This window comes from Xenopus laevis, chromosome 5S (genome assembly GCF_017654675.1).
Source record: "Xenopus laevis strain J_2021 chromosome 5S, Xenopus_laevis_v10.1, whole genome shotgun sequence".
NCBI lineage: Eukaryota > Metazoa > Chordata > Amphibia > Anura > Pipidae > Xenopus > Xenopus laevis.
In genome coordinates, this window is record NC_054380.1 from 53,050,328 (window position 1) to 53,072,018 (window position 21,691).

The 21,691-nt window shown below is 41.8% G+C and overlaps 1 protein-coding gene across 5 annotated transcripts in view; it reads right to left on the bottom strand.

Annotated features, from left to right (window-relative positions):
- Positions 1-383: 383 nt before the first annotated feature.
- The window catches only part of ggps1.S (geranylgeranyl diphosphate synthase 1 S homeolog), an 85,906-nt gene continuing 64,598 nt past the window's right edge, over positions 384-21,691 (bottom strand). For 3 of the 5 annotated variants that reach the window (XM_018265355.2, XM_041564564.1, XM_018265354.2), the window contains 2 exons: positions 5,776-5,846; positions 384-1,178 (listed from right to left, as the gene is read on the bottom strand). In XM_018265355.2, coding sequence (XP_018120844.1) covers positions 429-1,178; positions 5,776-5,846 — 821 coding nt within the window. In that variant the 3' untranslated portion in view covers positions 384-428. The remainder of the gene's footprint in view (positions 1,179-5,775; positions 5,847-21,691) is intronic. The other 2 variants (XM_041564565.1, XM_041564566.1) reach the window with 1 other exon arrangement.

The window sequence follows — 21,691 nt, forward strand, 5'->3', positions numbered from 1 at the left end:
TGTAGCAGTTTTTGAGAATTGCAGCTAGGCACATTTCATTAATGCGTCTGAGGCAGCGTTCGCAATGCCGCCGCCCCCGCCTGTTTTTCATACTGTCACTGCATTTTCAGTTACATGTTACTATTGACTGCTTGTTTGTGGCCATAAAATATTCATTATGCTGCTAAACTTTTGGAACCACCATTCTCACTCACCCACACTTCATTGTCTGGATTACTTATCTTTAATATTGTTTGTGCATTGTTAGTGTAATATTCTAATTTCTTGTACTCAGACACTTAAATAAGGATTGTAAACCTGTCTTTATGTTTCCTTGGGCTCAGCTTTTGTTACATACCACTAAAAATGGAACTCTTAAGTCTGAATAATAAAGACAATATATATTTAATAAACAAACTGGATTTTAATCAATAAAAAAGGAAAAAACATCACTGATATATTTTGCTAAGTTGCTCAATTAATGATGCCAGTTGAGGGTTTCCACCTAGTGATTCTACATGTTTATATGCTTCAGCTTCTAATTCTTGTAGCTTTTTTCTAGTGTATTCAAAAGAGCCAACCTTTTCCAAATAATGAACACAATATTTTTTGATATCTACATTCTCTGTCCTTTGCCGCAGTATATTTTGCACTTGAGTACTTTCAGGACGTGACCAAATAGCATGTATGGTGGGAAATGAAAACTTTCCTTCTGTTAGGTCTTCACAAAAACTTTTATTTTCACTATACTCCTTAGAGTTTAAATTGGCATAATCATCTCTAATTTGAAAAAATAATCCAAGTGTATTAAGAAGCGGCTTTAAGTCTTTATCATAGGTTGAAAACAACTGCATAAGTCCTACAGCTAATCCAAACAGTCCTCCTGTCTTCTGCAGTACCATAGCCTTGTACTGTTCTTCACTGGGGCAAGTGTAAGTATCTCTCCAATAAATATCCAGTCCCTGGCCCCTGTGGAGTTCAAGTAACTGCTGTGTGAAAATATGTACAGCATTTGGATGATTCAACGTTAAGACTTTCTCCAAACCAAGGAAATAAACATAGTTAGAAGAATTTATTACAGATGGGATGCCATATATACTATGAGCAACTGGAAAGCCCCGACGAAGTTTTGAGTTGTCTTCGATGTCATCAATAAGTAAACTGGCATTGTGAAGCATCTCAGTCACTTCAATGATAACCTATAAGAAAAATCAGAATTCATCAGAAGGTTACCATGCATTAAAGGACCAGTAGCACCAACATTTTTAAATGGTTCAAAGTAATTAAAATATAATTAGCTCTTGCCCTGTTCTGATAAAACTTATGTGTTTGCTTCATAAACACTACTATAGTTCACTGTTAGTGAAGCAAACCCACAATATTTACTAGTGCAGGGCAATAGAACATTATATTTTAATTACTTTTAAACACTTACATTTTTAGTGTCACTGTTCCATTAAAGTCAAGTAAATACACATGCCAAAGGTAGTTTTTCTATGTTGCATAATACTTACAAGAAAAGTCCTTATTTATATGAAACAGTGTGTTTTAATTATGGACTGTTTTATGTGATATATTTTATGGAGACTTACAATATCAGAAGTAAACTTTCCATTTAAAGAAACAGTTCAGTGTAAAAATAAAAATAGTTAAATAGATAGGCTGTGCAACATAAAGGGATTTTATACTCACTGGAAAATCCTTTTCTAGTAGACCAGAACTGTCAGTGCAAACGTGTGGGTTAATGTAAATCACATCTCTGGAGGCAGGACAGAAGAATAAGACACTTGACCCCTCCCCTGGTATATTAATTGCTACACCACCTCCTATTGCCAGTTCGTTTGTAAAGCTTGATGAGGTGGAGTGTATTAGGAAAGTAGGAAGGAAGGTCGAGAGACAGTTACTAACATATAGAGAATTTTGTGTCCACAGACCCATACTAAAATCAGCCGGAGTGGGACTTATTGCACAGTTTGGGCCTACTAGAAAAGGATTTTCCAGTGAGTATAAAATCCCTTTTTCTCTAGTCGGCCCTCCTGTCAGTGCAAACGTGTGGGGACCTCCAAAAGCTGTCCTGTAATTTAAGGTGGGTAATAACCTGGTACTGAGTACTACTTTATCCTGATGCATAACCAGCCATGGTTCTTTGCAAGAGAGAGACGCCATTTCTAATACCCTTTTAGCTGATGTTATGGCCATGAGGAATGCCACCTTGAGTGACAACCATTTAAGCTCACAAGAGTTGATGGGCTCGAAAGGTGGGTTTTGTTGCATGGAGATTACTAATGGTAAATCCCAAGGAGGAGTAGGATCTTTAAAAGGTGGTCTGGCATGCAAGAATCCCTGTAAAAAGCATTGTATGGTGGGGTCTTCTGCCCACCTGATATTTGAATGTGCTGATAAGGCTGAAATCTGAGACCTTAGTGTATTTAGTGCAAAGCCTCCAGTAAAGCCATCTGTAAGGAAGACTATGATTACCTGAGTTGTACTCTCTGTGGTATGCTTTTGTAGTGGAAGGTTTTCGAGCCGGGAGAATAATCTGTCTTATCGTGAAAAAACCCCGTTGTGGTGTCTGGCTGGACCCTGCATGAGGATGTCCAGTTGCAGAGGCAGTCGCCATGGTTTGGACACCGACATGTTGACTAAGTCTGTGCACCATAGTCTGTTCGGCCAGTCGGACGCAATGAGAATGGTTGTGGGGTGTTCTTGTTTTATCTTGCCAATTATCCTGGGAAGAATTGCCAGTGGTCTATTGTTTGTCTGCTGAGAAAGTCTGCTTCTCAGTTCAGTACTCCGGGAATGAACACTGCCGATTTGGCTGGGACTGTGTTTTCTGGCCATATCATCACCTTTGCTACCTCCTGCATAGCTAGTGTGCTCCATGTGCCTTCCCGCTTGACATGAGCCACCGCCATGGCATTGTCCGATTGCACTCGTACTGGGCGGCCCTGGAGTCTGTGGGACAAGCCCTGAAGTGCTAGTACTATAGCTCTAGTTCTAGGATGTTTATTGGGAGCTTTGATTTGTGGTTCTTCCAACGCCCTTGTAGAGTGAAGGTGTGGTAAACTGCTCCCCATCTGAACTTGCACTGTGGAGGTGCCCAACTTCTGCCCTGGGACAAATAAATGTGCACTGTCCACCAGTACAAACTGTCTGTTTGTGGGAAGCATGGGAATGATTTGTTGAAGATCTTGGTGATTTTTGTTCCAGCATTGGAAGTTGTGTTGTAAAGGTTGCATGTGGAACCTTGCATAAGGTACTGCTTCTAGTGCTGCTACCATATAACTAGCAGCTGGAGGTAGTCTGCCGCTGATGCCCTGTCCTTGTGGAGTACTGTTGATTAGGGTTTGTACCTTCTCGTCTGTAAGTTGGACTATTTGTTGTTGTTAGTTGAACATTAGTCCTAGAAATTAAATCTTTTGTAACGGTATGAGTGAGCTCTTGCAGTTATTTATTAACTAGCCGTGTTGCTGCAGGACTTGTATAAAGGTCTCTGTGTCAGCAGACGCCTGCGTTATGGACTGTGCTCTTAGTAAATCATCCAGGTAGGGTAGAATGTGAACTACTGAGCATCGTAGTTGTGCCATGACTGGTGCCAAGACCTTTGTTAATACCGTTGGAGCTGTGCAGAGGCCAAAGGGTAGTGCAGTGAACTGGAAGTGCTGGTCTCTGAGCGCAAATCGGAGAAAAGACTACGACTTTGGATGAATCGGTAAGTGCAGGTAAGCATCCAGGTCGATTGACGTCATGAAATTGTCAGCTTCCATGAAGGCTATGGTGGAGCGTACCGACTCCATGTTGAACTTGTGGTTGGAAATTAATTTGTTTAAGCTTTTTAGGTTGAGGACTGGTCTGAAGGAGCCTTCTTTTTTCCTTACCAGGAAGAAAGTGGAGTAGAAGCTGCGGAACTTCTGAAGTTCTGGCACTGGGGCGATAACTCCTGCATGCAGCAGGGAAGAAACTGCTTGATCCAATGCTTCTCATTTTTGTGGGGAGGGCACCAACAGAGTAAATTGTTTTGGAGGAGGGGGGGCTGAAAAAGGAATTTTGTATCCAAATTGAATAATCTGCAGCACCCATTGGTCTGTGACATGTGTCTCCCAGTAGGATAGGAACTGTGTTAGGCAACTGCCTACCTGGGACTGTTGTTGAGGTGAGTCATGAGAAGTTGGATTTTGAGGTATCCGGTTTCCTGGCCTGCCTCATTGGTTGCTGCCATTGAGGTGTATTCCTTTGTGATCCTTGATCCGCATTGGAATTGCGAAAGGATGGGTTTCGAAAGGATCGGTAACTGCAATGTGGAGCAGACCATGGCTTTTTGTTAGAGGGTCTATTTGTTTGCTCTAGATGGACTTTCTTCCCCACTGGAAGAAATGTGCTTTTACCTCCTGTCACCTCTGTAATGATTTGTTTCAAATCTGGTCCAAACAGGGATTCTCCTGAGAATTTGAGGTTGATCAGTTTATTTCTTGAGACTGTGTCACCTGACCAGTGGCGCAGCCATAGAGCCCTCCTGGCAACAACTGTACTGGCTGTGGATTTTCCCGCTAGTTGAGCTATGTCCAGTGCTGAGTCTGCTAAGAAAGCTAATGTAGCATGGAATTTTTCCACCTCTGCAGCTAATTGTTGTCATCTGAATCAGGTGGTTGAGACATTAGTTCTTGGGCTTTATGTGCCAGTCCCACAGCTGCAGTTCCTGGTGGAAAATTGCTGCTGATTGTATATAGGCACTTTTAGAGCTGATTCCTCCTTTTTATCCATGGGATCTTTAAAAGATGCTTCCTCTGTTCGGAGAGCAGTTTGTTTTGATAGGTGTGCAACAGCCAAATCAACTTTGGGCGGTCTATAACATAACTTGCCCTGTTCCTTTAGAATAGGGTATGTGTTGAAAATGTGCCTCTGCTGGGGTACAGTCAGAACAATAATTGTGTTCGGATCTCCTTAAGGTGTGTTTGCATTCTTTGCATTTCAACACTTTTTCTGCCCTCTTTGTGGGTCTCTCACACATGGTGCTAGAAGCTCTGTGAGAAAATGCGCCAAAACCAGGTACCAGACTGGTCGCTTTAAGGGAGTAATTGTAAGAAACTGTAGTTCTTTTTACTCTCACCTTTGGACATAGGGAGTAATAATAGGTAGCACAGCATACCTTTTACTCTAATACAAATGCTGCTTAATGGTATTGGGCCTACCAACACCATGGTGTGCACTGATTCCACTTGCTGTATGTAAGCAAGGAGGAAATTACTGGTCTCTCTGGATGCCCTCTGTTCCATCCAGGGCTGATATCTTCAGGTGATTCCACTTGCTGCACAACGCACTGCAAGGAGGGAAATTCACCATACGTTGTTTGAGACAGCATAGCATGTCCCCATACTCCATGAATAACTGCCGATCTGTTCATTTTGGTTGCTTTAGCACACAAGTCAGATTCAAAAGCAAATGATTATGACCCATATGTCCACACCCCTAAAGTCAATGACTGGTAACCAATAAGAGAACTGCAAGGCAGGAAATTGGGTTCATGACATTATGTTAGACATCCAGCATTTATAGATTACATTTTTGGCAAATTATGTTAAAAACATTTTTTTTATTTTGCACTGCCTATTTACCCAGTTTTTATTTTTACACTGAACAATTGTCTTAATATTCCACGTAGTAGGAGGTTAAAATGAGGCCACTGCTCCTCTGCATATAAATATATATATATATATCCATACACACTCCTACACATCCCTATACAGATTTGTTATGTGGGTGCTAACTACTAAATATATTAAGTTTAAAATGGAATACCTGTATTTTATCATCTGGAACGTTTAACCAGTGGTTAAAGGCTTGAGAAAGCTTTGTTCTAATCTGCTTACCTGAAACAAAAATAGATAAATAAATAAATACTAACAGGAAATTAGGCGGCATTGATTGGCTGGATCACCAACTACCCTCAATATAACAGTTTATATGTCATACAAACATTCTGTGAAGATCACAGCTGACTAGGCCACCTTAACTAAAGTCTAGCTACTTATCTATGAGCCTTTGAAAGACTGAAGCAGCATCCAAGGCTGAGTTCTCTTCTTATCTAGGTTCAGTTACTGCAGTGACCCTTGTGGCATAATCCCAAAACTGAGAGACTCATTAAATGAAACTCTAATCACATGAAAAAATTTGTTTAATAAAAAAAACTCTTTTTAGTTCATTAGGTTTCAGAAATAAAGATAGTTTCCAATTAGTTTCTATTTTCTTTATGTGACCATTTTTCTAATATTGAAGTGTAAAGTTTAATTTTCACCTTCTAAAGCAGGGGTCCCCAACCTCCCAGGCCATGGACACTCCAGCACTGGGCTGCTGAACTCAGTGCGCAAAAACGAGGCGTGTTGAATCGGACGCCGGCGAGACCCGAAATTGGATGCCGGCGGGTCCAAATTTGCTGCCAACCCCAGCCCCTGCTGACCCCACCCCCCAGTCCTTGCAAGGAAAAAAAATTTTTGCCACCGGTCCCCAGTTCAAAAAAGGTTGGGGACCCCTGTTCTGAAGCCTCTCTGGGAGGATGGGTTGTGACTCAATGTTTTAAATTGATACCTTTTTTTTTTTTTAACAGATTTTCTTTATTGCAGTTTTAATATCCATTTATATAGAAAAGAAGAAAGAGAAAGTATCAAAGAGATAGAGCTTCGGAATAGTCAGAGGAAGAAAGAGAGGAAGGGATGGGTCTCCTTTAGGCGTCTCAAAGTATTGTCGACGCAGGTATGTCTAATTGGGCAGCCTAGCGTGGACAAATGTGTGTTGGACAGTTTCTGTCCTTACAGATCGATAGGCCACGTCCTTTCACAATATATATGCAAATTCCCATATTGCCTTCTGCTGGGAAAAGGTAGATGTCTTTTAAATATTCTGGCCCAACCCCAACCAGGCATTCCATATTTTCCCAAAATTCCTTGGGCAGCCTCTTGCCATGTAAGTTAACTTTTGACTGGGAAGAACACTGTTGATTCGTTTTTTCCAAAAGTTTAAAGTCGGAGGTGCCGTTGCCTTCCAAGTCATCAGGATGGCTTTTTTGGCAAAATGTAATAGTTGCAAAAGGAATATCCGTTCGCTGGTGTTCAAAGCAAGACCTTCAGTTATTCCCGGTAAGCAAAGCTCGGGGAGTCCAAGCTTATTCTCCGCATAATGCATTATTTCTGCCCAGAATCTCTGGATTTCAGGACAGTCCCAGAATACATGTCTGTAAGCACCTTGGTCACAGTTACACTTGGGGCATACATCAGGACAACCAGGATAGATCTGGTCCAGTCTGTGAGGTGTCTGGTATACACGGTTAAGAAACTTTGTGTGAATGTACCTATCTCTACAAGAGATATTAGTCTCAGGAATTTGACTCAGAATCTCTTTCCAGTCCCCATCATTCAACTGGGGAAACTCAGGCTGCCATTTCTGGCAGAAATGTTGGAGCGGATCAAAGTCATCCCGCAGGAGAGGGCACAGAACCAACTAAGCGACCTCACAAGTTCAGGGCGTCTCAGATATTTTTATAGAGTAGTCTCCACTACCACTGGGGTTCTGGAAACTGAGCTGATAGCGTGTGACATAATTGTAAGGATCTAAAGAGCATGTGGTTTTGCAGGCCAAAGTCTTCCTTCAGCTGTGCAAATTGTTTTATCTCCCCGGACCCAACCACATCCCCTAAAAACTTAATCCCCACTGCTGCCCAGGTGGCAGCATCAGGCAACTGCCTTAAATGTGTCAGAGTGTCATTCCCCCACAGAGGGGATCACTTGGACCACTGATTTTTCTTACGGCAAGGAGACACCACCATTTTTTTTTTTATACTTGTTGTGAGATTATATATTGAGGCTAGTCCCCTATGCGACTGATTGGCCAGAGCCTCGAATGAGGAGAGTATCCCTGCCTCAAGAACCACCGCTTGAATGTTTGGATTGGGATTCAGCTACCACCAAGCATATACCAGCCCAGGTAGCGATAAAGGCAGATTTGCCCAATTATGCACTTTAAGTTTGAGAGATCTAACGATAGAGGCCAGATTAAGGTCAACATATTTTTTTGTGTCTTTGTGTATTTCTTTCCCAAGGTATCTAAAACTATCTACCCATTGTAATAGGGGGCCATGTCGCAAACCGAGATAGGAGCTGCCACAGGTAGGGCTACTCTATAGTATTGAAGGCCTTTTTGGTATCTAGGATACCACAATTCTCTCACCCACATTCTGATGATTGGCCGAAATATTAGTGTACAGGCATCTAATATTAATATCCGTGCCTTTGTTCTGCATAAAGCCTGTTTGGTCTGGGTGGACCAGATGTTCATTTGCCAGTTTCAGGTGACTTGCTAGTATTTTGTCAGGAATTTGACTCAGAATCTCTTTCCAGTCCCCATCATTCAACTGGGGAAACTCAGGCTGCCATTTCTGGCAGAAATGTTGGAGCGGATCAAAGTCATCCCGCAGAAGAAGGGCACAGAACCAACTAAGCGACCTCACAAGTTCAGAGTGTCTCAGATATTTTTATAGAGTAGTCTCCACTACCACTGGGGTTCCTTCTGGAAACTGAGCTGATAGCGCGTGACATAATTGTAAGGATCTAAAGAGCATATGGTTTTGCAGGCCAAAGTCTTCCTTCAGCTGTGCAAATTGTTTTATCTCCCCGGACCCAACCACATCCCCTAAAAACTTGCTAGTATTTTGTCCAAGATCTTAACTCAGAATTAAGGAGAGATATCGGCCTATATGACCCCCAATTTTCAGGGGGCTTGCCTTCTTTTAAAATCAACACAAAAGTGGCTAGTTTAGAGGTGATGTAAATTGATACATTTAGTTGTTATATTTAGCCCTGCTGAGCAGATTCCCTGAGTTTCATTAAAGGCAGCTGTTCGAATTGATACAATAGTTGCTAATATTCCAAAGATACTGCTGATAAATTGTCAGGACCGCTCAGCGCATCTTTCCTCTCTGCGTCTCCGTAGCATCCAAGATGGCGGTGCCCATGGCCGCCATGTTGGTAGGGGCGCCGGCGTGATGACGCCATGAATTGGTGCCAGCGCAATGACATCACAAACAGGCTCCATATTCAAATAAAAGGATGCCGGTTCGATGCCCAAATATAGGACTTGTTTGTTTAGCGTTCCTGGGTGCTATTATTCCTGATTTACTGATTATTGGACTTTGACCTTTGCCTGTACCTGGATTCTTCATTCATTCTGTCTGCCTTTGAACTTTTGCCTGAATTTGAATTTCATCTTACCTTGAACCCTCCTGTACTGCGCTCTTGGACTTTTAACCCTAAACCTTCCTCCTTGGTCCAGACTACTCCCAGCTGGGAGCCGATAGGCCCCCTGACATGGACCCCACTGATGAAGCTCAGCCTGATTTTGGTAGGGCTTTTCGTGGTCTGCATTCTCGCATGGAGACATTCGAAGCTCGGCAATCCCATTTCGGACAAGCGCTGGAGGTGATTCTAGAAAAACTATCCATTCTCACGCCAGCAACACCTACGCCAGTTCCAATCACTGCTTCACATTCTTCCTTCACTGGTCGACGTATTCCGGCACCTCCTCTTTATAGTGGAGATCCCCAAGCATGTCATGGTTTTGTGAACCAGTGCCAGATCCAGTTTGTTCTGCAACCCACAAAATTTGAGTCAGAGCGAGCCAAGGTGGGATCTATAATTACTCGTCTGGCTTGGAAAACGCTCGAATGGGCATCTCCGCACTGGGAGAAGGAATCTCCTCTAATTGATGATGCCAAGGCTTTCCTCCAAGAGTTCCGAACAGTGTTTGATTCTCCTGGTCGAGTTAACTGCTTCCTTACAGCTGTTTCAGATTCGACCAAGGGAGTCGCAGTGTTGCTAAATATGCTATTGAATTCTGTACACTTGCTGCAGAGACTGGTTGGAACAACGAAGCCTACCATGCTGCCTTCTATAATGGGCTCTCTATTCGCCTTAAAGACGAACTGGTCTCCCGTGAATTGCCTACACTGCTGGAAGACCTTATTGCTTTGGCTGTCAAGGTGGACATTCGGCAAAGAGAGCATCAGGCGGATAAGGACAGTATCAAGAGGTTCCAACCTAAGTTGGCTCCCCATTTCCAAAGACCCGTTACCTCCGTTAGATCAGCAGTCTTCTGTTATTCATCCGGAGGAACCTATGCAAATCGGAAGGGCACGTCTCTCTGAACAGGAAAAGCTCCAGAGGTGTTTGGCAGGCCTATGTCTGTATTGTGGTGGTCAATCTCATTTTGCCAACTCCTGCCCTGTGAAGCCAAAGGGTCCTCTTCTTCAAGGTAAACCTGGGAAGACATGTGGGTGGCATTACTCCAAAATCCCAAGAGAACTCTCACAGGTTTCTGCCTTTAGAGATTCGTCTGACCACTAAGACTATTGTTGGCTCTGCCTTCATCGATTCAGAGGCTGCCGGGAATTTCATGGATGCTCTTTTTGCTAAATATATGGAGGTTCCCTTGTATCCATTGACCACTCCCCTACGGTTTACAGCAATTGACGACAGGCCACTTACGTCCGAGATAATTTCCATGACGACAGGGGAGTTGTGCAGGTTGGGACTTTACATAAAGAAAAGTTATTGTTCCTGATTATTTCCTGCCCTTCCGTTCCTGTCGTCTTGGGTCTACCCTGGCTTCGTCTACATAACCCCTCCATTGATTGGTCTTCGGGCAGATCTCTCGTTGGAGTCCGTACTGTCAAGAACATCGTCTTCCCGCTAATCCCCTCCACCGGGTGACTATCTCATCGACAGATCTGAAAGCCCTGCCTTCCTGCTACAAGGAATTCTCCAACGTCTTCTGTAAAAAGTCTGCAGAGTTTCTCCCTCCTCATCGTCACTACGATTGTCCCGTCGATCTCCTTCCTGGAGCCATGCCTCCCAGAGGTCGCACCTATCCCCTCTCTCCTGCAGAGACCTCCAGGAGACTATATCCAGGAGAATCTCCAGCGGGGATTTATTCGTCCTTCTACCTTTCCGGCAGGAGCTGTCTTCTTCTTCAGGGAGAAAAAGGACGGTGATCTGCGTCCCTGCATAAATTATCGTGGACTTAACAAGATTACAGTTAAGAATCGATACCCTTTGCCTCTGAACGCAGAACTATTTGACCAACTGAAAGGGGCATACAACCTAATCCGCATTCGTGAAGGGGTTGAATGGAAGACGGCATTCAATACTTGGGATGGGCACTACGAATACCTCATGATGCCCTTTGGTCTCTGCAATGCCCCCGCCGTCTTCCAAGAGTTCGTGACCGACATCTTCGGGGATCTCTTAGGAAGATTCGTGGTCGTGTACCTTGATGACATCTTAATCTTCTCTAAGAACTTGGAAAGTCATCGCTTCCAGGTGAAGGAGGTACTCTCTCGTTTGAGGAAGAAATCCCTCTTTGCCAAAATTGAGAAGTGCGTCTTCGAAGTGGCCAAGATTCCTTTCCTTGGCTATATCATCTCTTCAGAGGGTTTTGAGATGGATCCTGCCAATGTGTCCGCAATTCAGGAGTGGCCCCTTCCTTTGAGCACCAAGGTTATACAAAGATTCATAGGGTTTGCAAATTACTACTGACAGTTCATCAAAGGGTTCTCCTTTCGCATTGCGCCTATCCTTGCCCTCATCTGAAAAGGGGTAGACCAAACTCTTGGCCCCCTTCAGCTGTAGAAGCATTTCAGTCCCTGAAGGATGCTTTCACCTCAGCCTCTGTCCTCCGACATCCAGATCCAGTGTTACCCTTTTTCATTGAGGTGGATGCTTCTGAAGTTGGAGCTGGCGCTATCCTGTCCCAAAGACATCCTGCTGATGGGAAACTACATCCTTGTGCTTACTTCTCCAAAAGATTCTCTCCAGCAGAGCAGAATTACGACGTTGGGAATCGTAAACTCTTGGCAGTAAAGCTTGCTCTCGAGGAGTGGCATTACCTTCTTGAAGGATCTTCGATCCCGGTCACTATCTATACTGACCATAAAAACTTAGATGACAGGCAAGGTGGGCTCTCTTCTTTTCTCGCTTCAACTTTGTTTTGACTTATCTCCCTGGCTCAAAGAATCGGAAAGCTGATGCTCTATCCCTAAGCTTCACTCCCGTGGATCATCTTCCTGAAAGGTAGGAACCAATTATTCCTCCTGCCAAAATTATTGCATCTCTGTTCCCTCAATTTGCTGAACAAATCTTGGCTGGCCCATCTTCTGCTCCTACCGATACCCCCATTGGAATGGCATTTGTACCCTCTGAGCTTCTCCTGCCGATCCTTCAACAGACTCATTGTTCCAAGCAAGCTGGACATCCTGGTCCTGAAAAGACTCTTGAGCTGTTACGACGCCTAGTCTGGTGGCCGACTATCCGTAAAGACGTCAAAGGCTGCCTGTACTATTTGTACCACTTCCAAGGCTAGCCATACTCTCCCTAGCAGGTTATTACAACCTGTACCCATCTCCTCTCGTCCATGGACTCATTTAGCAATGGACTTCATTGTAGAGCTTCCACCCTCAAGAGGAAACACTGTGATCTGGGTAGTTATTGACCGCTTTAGCAAGATGGCACATTTCTCCCATTGCAGAAACTTCCCTCAGCGGTGGAACTATCCCAGCTCTTTATCCAATTTATTTTCTGGTTGCATGGCTTCCCGGCAACTTGGTAGTTTGGAGTACAAATATATATTTTCCCATTTTGAACTAGTTAGAATTTGTTCTTTCCAATAAGTGGTAGTTTTTTAGGGTAAACCTACTGTTGAAATCAGATGTATGCAGTTTTGTGGAGCAGTGTTTTGGAAACTTGGTAGTTTACTGCTAATAAATTATGCTTCTGATATATGCGTTTGTATCATGTGGAACTGTTTTTTTTATTTTTTATTATACACTTAGAAGCCCATATCTTTTTACAGGAGTGGAATGACAACACAATTCTAGCATATTTTGAAAGCTTAGGTTGTCCTTAGAAAAACAATACCTTGTTTTCGTGGGTAAACTAAAAGACCCCCCCCCCCAGGAAAGTGAAAGTGCAAAAAATGTTCAAAAACGGTCTGGCAATAGAAGTTCCAACTTGGCCAAATTGGCTGGCAATGAAAGGGTTAATCTGGGTCGCCTCCTAGATGACGCAGAAAATAGAAGCTGTCGCTGCAATCTTCGCATACGCTGAGTGACGGAGGATGTGGATAATGCAGGGCTGCGACAAATTTTATCTGACCTTTTTAACAAACTGTTGAGACAGGATAAAGGCTCAGAAATACAAATTGACAGGCTACACAGAGTAAGTGGGAGCCGGCTGAATAAACCGAGATGTTTTATGTGCTTTTCATAATTTCTCAACTAAAGAAGCTATACTCCACAAAGCCAGGGAAATCAAAGCGGTACGTCTGGAGAGTGACACTATTGAAATATACCAGGATCTGGCATATACCACAGTGCTTCAAAGACGCATGCGGAATGTCGTACAACTGCTAAAAGATAGAGATATATCCTACAAGTGGGGATTCCCTTTCGTGCTGATGGCACACAAAGGTGGGAAAACATATACATTAAGGGAACCGGCAGACTTGTCTTCTTTCTTTCTTAATTTGGGCCTACCAACAATAGATATACAAGATTGGAGTAAGTACCCGGATGACCCTCTCATAGACATGGCGCCAAAACAACAAGACGCGACTCCATCGGATAACAGCTCTTACCCTCCGAATCCACCATAATTGCTTATGTAAGACAAATACTTACTCACTGGCTGGAATAGCCGACGTACTATATTAATGTCTATACCGTTAACTATAGGCCTAAATCTTTCTAAGTTCTTTTTGCATTACCAGGCAATTTGACAATCTATGCTGAGAATTTACGGGCAGTTATAGTTGAACATAACAAATGTGTGGAGTTTAGTGTAACATAGAAGGTTAAACCCATACTTGTACAACAAATACTTCAGTTTAATTTTGTATATCTAGGGTTTTACGCTAGCTTATGTTACAGGTTATACCAAACGTTTACACTATGACCGCGCTAAAGTAGATGGAGACTGAACATTGGCTCAGCTATAGTTACACCCACCAATATATGTTTGGATGTTACCTTTCAAGTCATATTTAACCTTCTGTTGATTGAGTTTAGTTCAGATATGAAAATAGACACTGACATTTATCTTAAAGAGGACCTGTCACCTTGAGACGTAAGTAATATTTATCTTTTGCCTCCTTCGTTTAACCCTTTAGTCAGCTGTTTTTGTCTATATCTGAAACGGATTAGAAAATATCCTACATGTAAAAAGTGCTTCATAGGTGCTGCCATGTTGAAACAGAACCCCTTTGTTTTCTGTGTGTTGATTGTGCCAAACTGCCAAATCTCATGTATGCTTAGTCATAGATTATACTCTGTGATAGGCAGGCTCTGTAGAACTCATGTCACACCAGGACTTGATATTCCTGGTTTGAAACACATTGTTCTATTCAGATTGTGTGGGCTACTACTAAAAATCTCAAACTATGAAATTACCGAAATGCTACAACCTACTAAGAATGTACAGTTCTTGGGGCGCATTCATAAACACTGGGCAAATCTGCACCTGGACAATAATCAATTAAGTGTTTGCTTTCAAAGTTCAGCCTGCAGCTGCCTGTAAAATGCCAGTCACTGACTGGTTGCTATGGGCTACTGCCCGCCCCAGGTGCACATTTGCCCAGTGTTTAAAAATGAGCCCCCTTTGGCTTAAAGTTAATCCCAAAATAAAAATGCGCCTAATAAAAGAAAACCTTATTCTAAGCATCTTTCTTATATATATTTATTTAAGATGTTCAGTGCTTTTAAAGTTATAGTATTGTCTTAACTCCTAGTTAGTACTTCTTAAACAATGTTGCAAAAGTCTTGGTTCCCCAGCATTAACAACAGGTCTCGTAATATAAGTAATAAAATAAGTAGTTGAAATAAGTAGTAGTTTAAATAACTAATCAGCTCCCCTCCAAACTTCCACTCCCTTGCCCTCTGAGCACATACACTGGAAAAATTCCCCTGTTTACAATATTGCCTATTGTGGGCCTGGGTGCACCTCCTGCACACTCCTAGTAGTTGTGCCACTGATTTTTTTTTTATAGGGACTGCAACAGATCTTGGCAGCACTCCTAAACTGATCAGAGAGACCTGTAGCAATTCATTATGCCTGGAATATTTTTTAGGACAACCTGAGTTTTTAAAGTTTTTTTTGTAATTCCACTAGGCTCTAAATAAAGAAAAATGCAAAAAGTAAATACTTTTCATAATGTAAGGATATTTACTAGATAGTGTTGGGCCTACATGTGAGGGTGACAAAGGCACACCTTCTCCCCTGATCACCCCCATGTAATGCTCCACCGTACCCCCCCCCCAACACATCAGAAAAATCAGACCCATACACTACATATTCCCCCACAGAGAGACAAAATCGCAACTGTAAGCCAGAAGTGTTTGCATGAATCTATGACCTGCAAACAACATTTGTTCAAGGGATAAGATTGCCACCTAGCAACAGCTGATGGGTTAAGCAACAGCCTCCCGAAGATACGCTGGAAAAATTTATTTTAACGCTACATCCACGTATTAGCATTTCCCTTCTGACGTGCGTGTGCCTTTAAGATGTGGGAGCAAGCACAGGTCTGCTCAGTGCTGATTGGACAGTGAGGAGCAGTGTGACATCACAGGAAGGGGATTAGCTGAACAGGGAAGTTAGTTTTTTTTCCCGGGAGTCTGTGGATGGCAATCCTAAGGATAAGGGAATGCTCTTTGATAAAAGCAGAGATAATAAGAAATATTAAGTGACAAGATGCAGTTTAAGCCTTAGTTGTCCAATAAACTAAATGAAAGTTGTAACAATAAATGTTGTTGAGAAATAGATACATCATCTCAGGGTGGAAGTATCAGACAATATGGCTATAGTTTCTGGAACTAAATCATTTATAACAAACATCTAGCTACCTGTATTATAACATTCACTATGAATGAACCCAATCAATTTGGTTAAAGACACATTAGGCACATCCAGAGTGATGGAAGTAACATCCTTTCTTGTCCTCTGTGATTTTGGATTTATAATCCAACTTCTTCCCAAAATTTTATTTTACGACAAGAGGGAAAGGAAGAAAAATCCACTAAATCACAACTACTAGGAATTTCCGGAAGGAATTACATGTTGCAATTTAAGGGCGGGACACGGGTGGGCGCTGTTGCTAGGTGGCAATGTTATCCCTTGAACAAATGTTGTTTGCAGGTCATAGATTCCTGCAAACACTTCTTTGTTCTACGGGAGATTGCCACCTAGCAACAGCTTATGGGAGAATACCACATATCTAGTAGTTGTTTTATGAATGTCTCATTATGTCAAGCATGCCACAATGCTACTATATTAAAATAATAAGGTAGAGACATCTTAGGGTAGCCTTGGTTGTTGTGGATCTTCAAAAGGAATTTTCCTTGAATGGGATGTATCAACATCAAAATAAATTAATAATCTTGTGATATTATTTGTAAGTTATTAATAATATGTAATATTTCCTCTTAAGGAATACATTGTGTAAATAAATTAAGAGGCTTATAAATATGGCAAGGCAATGATCGGAGTCTTAAATTATGTCTAATTCAACCACACTGCAAAAAATCTGTGTGATCCTCTAAGGATAATGTTATAACTCATAACAAATGTGATCCCTCATAACAAAGGCCCAGAAATTAGAGTACTGTTTTTATTGCTGATAAACTGTGGATAGAAGACAAGCAAATTTAATGGACAATGAGCTCAAATCTGTAGGGTTATTAAACACCTTTCATAGGAGAGAGAACTTAAGTCCTGTGTGTATGTATCCATAGCGAGGATAGATTAGCCTCTGTAGAGATTCCTTACAGTTAGTTCTACAAGCAATGTTTTGTAACTTGCTGATATAATAAATCCTTTGCAGAATGATACGTTTCAGTATCAGTATCAGTATGCAAGACCCAAGTTAAATAATAAGGTAAGATAAACTGGATATGTTGGGCACAATATCCTTAGCTGAAGAAAGGGAAGTGAAAGTTCAAATATCTAACCCTTTAAGGGGCTGACAATCATGAGTAGGTTAATTTCTGTAGAAACACCTAGGGCATGAAGGTATTCTGTTGTAAACATGAGGGAACTTTTAGACCATGATGCACTAGTAAGATCTGATACCGCATCTTGGAAAGTTAAATGGACATTTTATAACTACATCTGTTGCCCTGTCTTGATATATGTTCACAAGTGCTCTGTGAATCAATGTTATGATAAGCACAAAGGCCTGACAGAAATTGCCAGTAGATATAAAACTCTTTGTCTGTACTAGACACGTGGTATAATAGCCTAAAACACATTTTTGGCTTGGAATGATGATGGTGCAATTAAATTTATTTCCCTGAAGCTGAGGGAATCTCAAAATAGAATTTCGTGGAGGGAGACTACATTTACTGTAGTGTGCCATATACACCATATATTTATAATATAAGTCTATAGATGGTCTGACTGCTATTTCTCTTGCATTACTGGTATGTCTTTTGGATATGAAGAATATGTTTATTTCAATGATCTGGCTTTAAAGCAAAACTGCTTCTTAGCATAGAAAAGATACAACTTTATTGTCTGAAAGTTCTATGGTTGGATTTGGAGAAAGCACAATACAACTGCTAATCTGACAGCCATGAGTTCTAGTAAATGTATGTGGTATTGTTCTGTATTGAAGACCAGGACCCCCTCCAAACTGACTGATATATTGCTTGGAACTACAATGTGTTCCGTCCATGAGGGAAGGGGACTGTCACATTTGCTATGTGTTTGTTTCATTTTGTTTTGACTCCAGTATCTAGATTCTATATATTCCTTCCCCAGCCTCACTCATTTATTAGAAAGTTCAAGAGAACTTGGAAATCTCTGCACTGCAGAATGTCTTTGTGGAGGACTGGGCTAGCTCTAGAAGATAGGCAATGCTTGCCACAAGCCTTTTAGAGTGATTTGAATTGCCTCTAGAATCTTGTAACTATGTATTAAGATTAAGAGCGACAGTCAACGTGTTACAACTGTGCTCCATAAATGGCTGCTGTTGATCTGATCTACAGTTATCAAGGACCCTCTGGAATGATCGAATACTGAAAGATTATCCCAGTAACACAGATAAAAACACAGATAAAAAAAATGCCCATTGGTGTAGTTGATCCACTACTGCTTTTACAATCCTTGAGAAAGTAATGGGTGTTTGAGAGGTCAATAACATGACATACTATATGTAAAGATATATATTCCAATAGAAGCTAAGTAGCTTTCTGTGGGGTGTGTTGCCTAATGGCAATTTTTACTCTTGCTCATTGGGTAGCATGAATAATAGATGGAAGATCTGTTGTTTTTATTCTGAATTGCACTATACTGTTGATATATATATATCTCTATCTATCAACAAGGAGGTGCATGCACATGACATGTCCAACAGGTTGCCTGGGTGCAGATAATAATATACATTTTTGCATTCAGCACTTTCTGAAGATGACCTTTCTTATCTTTTCCACAAAAAACAGGGAAGCGACCAAGCTTCTATTTAAGAGATCTCCTCTTTGGGATTTCCTAAAGTTACCTCATTTAATAAGATGTATTATGTACAAGAGGGGTGCCATACAGATAGATTTACAGGAAATATCAGTAATAAAAAAGGGGCAGACCCATTTTTTACTATCCTGAATAATCAGGGATCTGATGTTATGATTAACCAATGCATAGCCTTCCCTGATCTCTTCTTAGAGAAGGTGACAATGGCAGAACGGAAGTTATCATCATCATTTATTTATATAGCGCGGACAAGATACGAAGCGCCGAACGCTAGCGTTAATTCGCTAGCGTTTGGCATTTTCGCTACTGCGCAAATTCACTAACGAACGCTGGCGTAGTTTCGCTAGTGTTACTTCGCAACCTTACGCCAGGCGAATTTTCGCTAGCGACGAAACAACGCAAATTCACTAACTTGCGCAGTGTACTGAACGCTACCTTTTACGCTAGACTTCCTTCGCGACCTCAGACCTGGCGAAGCGCAATAGAGTAGATAGGGATTGTTTAAAAAAAAGTAAATTTTTTTTCTAACACCCAAAAAACGCTGGCGTGTTTTCTACATGATGGCTGATAGGCTGAAAAAGATCGAAATTTTTTTGGGGCTCCCCTTCCTCCATTGAAATTTGAATTTCGCGCCGTATGCAAATTAGCCTTTGCTAGCGTAACTTTACTTTATATAGCGAATCAACGCTAGCGCAACTTCGCAACCTTACGCTGCCCCAGTGCGCAACTTCGGATTTTAGTGAATTTGCGGAGCCCTGGCGAAACTACGCCTGGCGAAGTTGCGCCTGGCGCAACTTCACATCTTAGTGAATTTGCCCCACAGTGCTTTAGTTGTGTATTGTGTCCTAGACTCTTTTAAAACAACCATATTTACTAAAGTGCAACATAAAGTGAGGTTTAGTATTAATGTCCGCAAATGATTTCTTAGCCTTATGTCCAGCCCTCCTTTCTTGGATGAAATTTGACACAAACTTGTGGGAGGATGTAGCATAAGGGCAGATTTGCAGGCTAGGTCAGCTAGCACAACTGTGGTGAAACCTTCTTAGGCTGGTCACATTTTTAAAGGTTTGGCCAATAAATAGAGCTGCTCTCTAGAGCTAATTAGGAAGTAATGAGTTACTAACAGGTCTAGACTGGGAGTCAAAAAGGCGCTGCCATTTCAGGTATACAGAGGCCCAAACAGCCCTCACATGCCCAGTCAATGGTGACTGTCTATGGCATCTTATAGCAGCCCCTCTGGCATCTGCCAGAATCCACAAATTGCCAGTTTGGAATTATTTCATGGCAAGAATTTATCTAGGCCTTCTTGTTCCACATTGACTAATAGGGGTGGAGCCAATAGCCTTCGTCACTTTGAAGTGGAAGGTTGAAAGAAATTGAGCCATTATATTTGTTGGTTAAGCCTGGTAACCCAGCTGAGGTGGGTAAATGTAGTGTGCAATTGATTTCAGCATATCAGGAAAATATGCAAAAAATACATTTGTACAATAATATATTATCTACCTTTATCAGGGAGACATGAAATGACAATGCCAATGGATTTGTCACAAATGAAGGTATAACATCCTCCATTAGCATTAACAGGAATGTTATTTGTCTTGCAAACTCATGCAGATTAGCAGTTTACTTTGAGCCATTCACATCCTGTCATTGGCTGGACACTTATGTGAAAGATTTCAGATGCAAATTCGCTGAGGACATTTGCAATTTATCCATTCACATAACATTACTGATTCCCAGACAATAAGTTTATGAATGGATGCTGCGTCACACTACTGGGAATCATTGCCTGTAGAGACAGACCTCCTACAGGGAGCAGGGTTACCACTAGAGCAACCCAAACAGGCCTCTTTACTGAGAGTGGAACCTTAAGATACTCTTGATTTAACTCCAACCGGAGAAGAGATATCTTTACATTTAAAGACTCCTTTTTCCATCTAAGGAGTACCTCTGTGGGACTGAACCCTCTTCAGGGCAGTCAAATGAGGAGAAAATAAAGCAGAGTCTAACATCACTCTTTTTTCTCAGGAAAGAGAAAAATGTTTCTCCTTATGTTTAGAATATAAAGGAGATTGCACCTTCCATTTTTTGTGATATTTGGAAGGAAACTGAGGTGGAAGCCCCACGGAGTTTGTAGCAGAATAACAAACTGCATCCTCCATGAACGCTGAGGTAAAAAAATCTAACTTCCCCGTTCAGCTAATCCCCTTCCTCTGATGTCCAATCAGCACTGAGCAGACCTGTGCTTGCTCCCACATCTTAAAGGCACAAGCATGTCGGAAGGGAAATGCTAAAACATGGATGTAGTGTTAAAATAAATTTTTCCAGCGTATCTTCAGGAGGCTGACGCTTAACCCATCAGCTGTTGCTAGGTGGCAATCTCTCATAGAACAAAGGTGATTTGGTGTACCAGACTTAGAAAAGGGGCAAACCTAGGGTAATGTGGGTAGAAGAATAAGCCAGGCCCTAGGCACATGTTTCTACTACCTTTCCAGCTCTGATACTATAAACATTGTATGTACTTAAATACAAATGATTTGGAAAGTCTGATGACTCCCAAATGCACCAGTATATATGTAAAATATGTATAGTAAATATGTATAGTTTAATGCAGATTTCTAACTCCCAGCAGTACCTTACTACATTTTCAAAGTACATCATGAGAAATCGGCAATAATCAGATTCGCTTCTATCAGCCTTCAAAAATACACAGGCACATACAGAGGGGATTGGTCATACATAAATGCAGGCTGAGAGAAGCGCATCCCCAGCCCTGTGTGCTATCAGTTTTTTAGTATAAAAAACACACATCCATAAACACTGTCTGGCAAATAAAATGTTAATCCACAAATCCATGCATAAATTATTTTAGTTTGTATTTTGTCATGGGGGCTTCCATTTCTGCTCATTACACATTCATCCTGTGCTGCTCTAACAGCAGGCACAGCATTACCTGTGTGCTTGGAGGCAGCCACTCTGTAATGAAAAGCCAGGTCGCACTACAACATGAGAATCTAGCTGTACACTCCCCCTCCCCTCTCTGCCCATGCGTGTGATGTTTGGAGGAGAGAGGTCACATGGTTTGCAGGGAAGCAATTACTTTCACTTTCCTACGTTCTGCCTGCTCTACAGCTGCACTAGCAGCCCCTCCT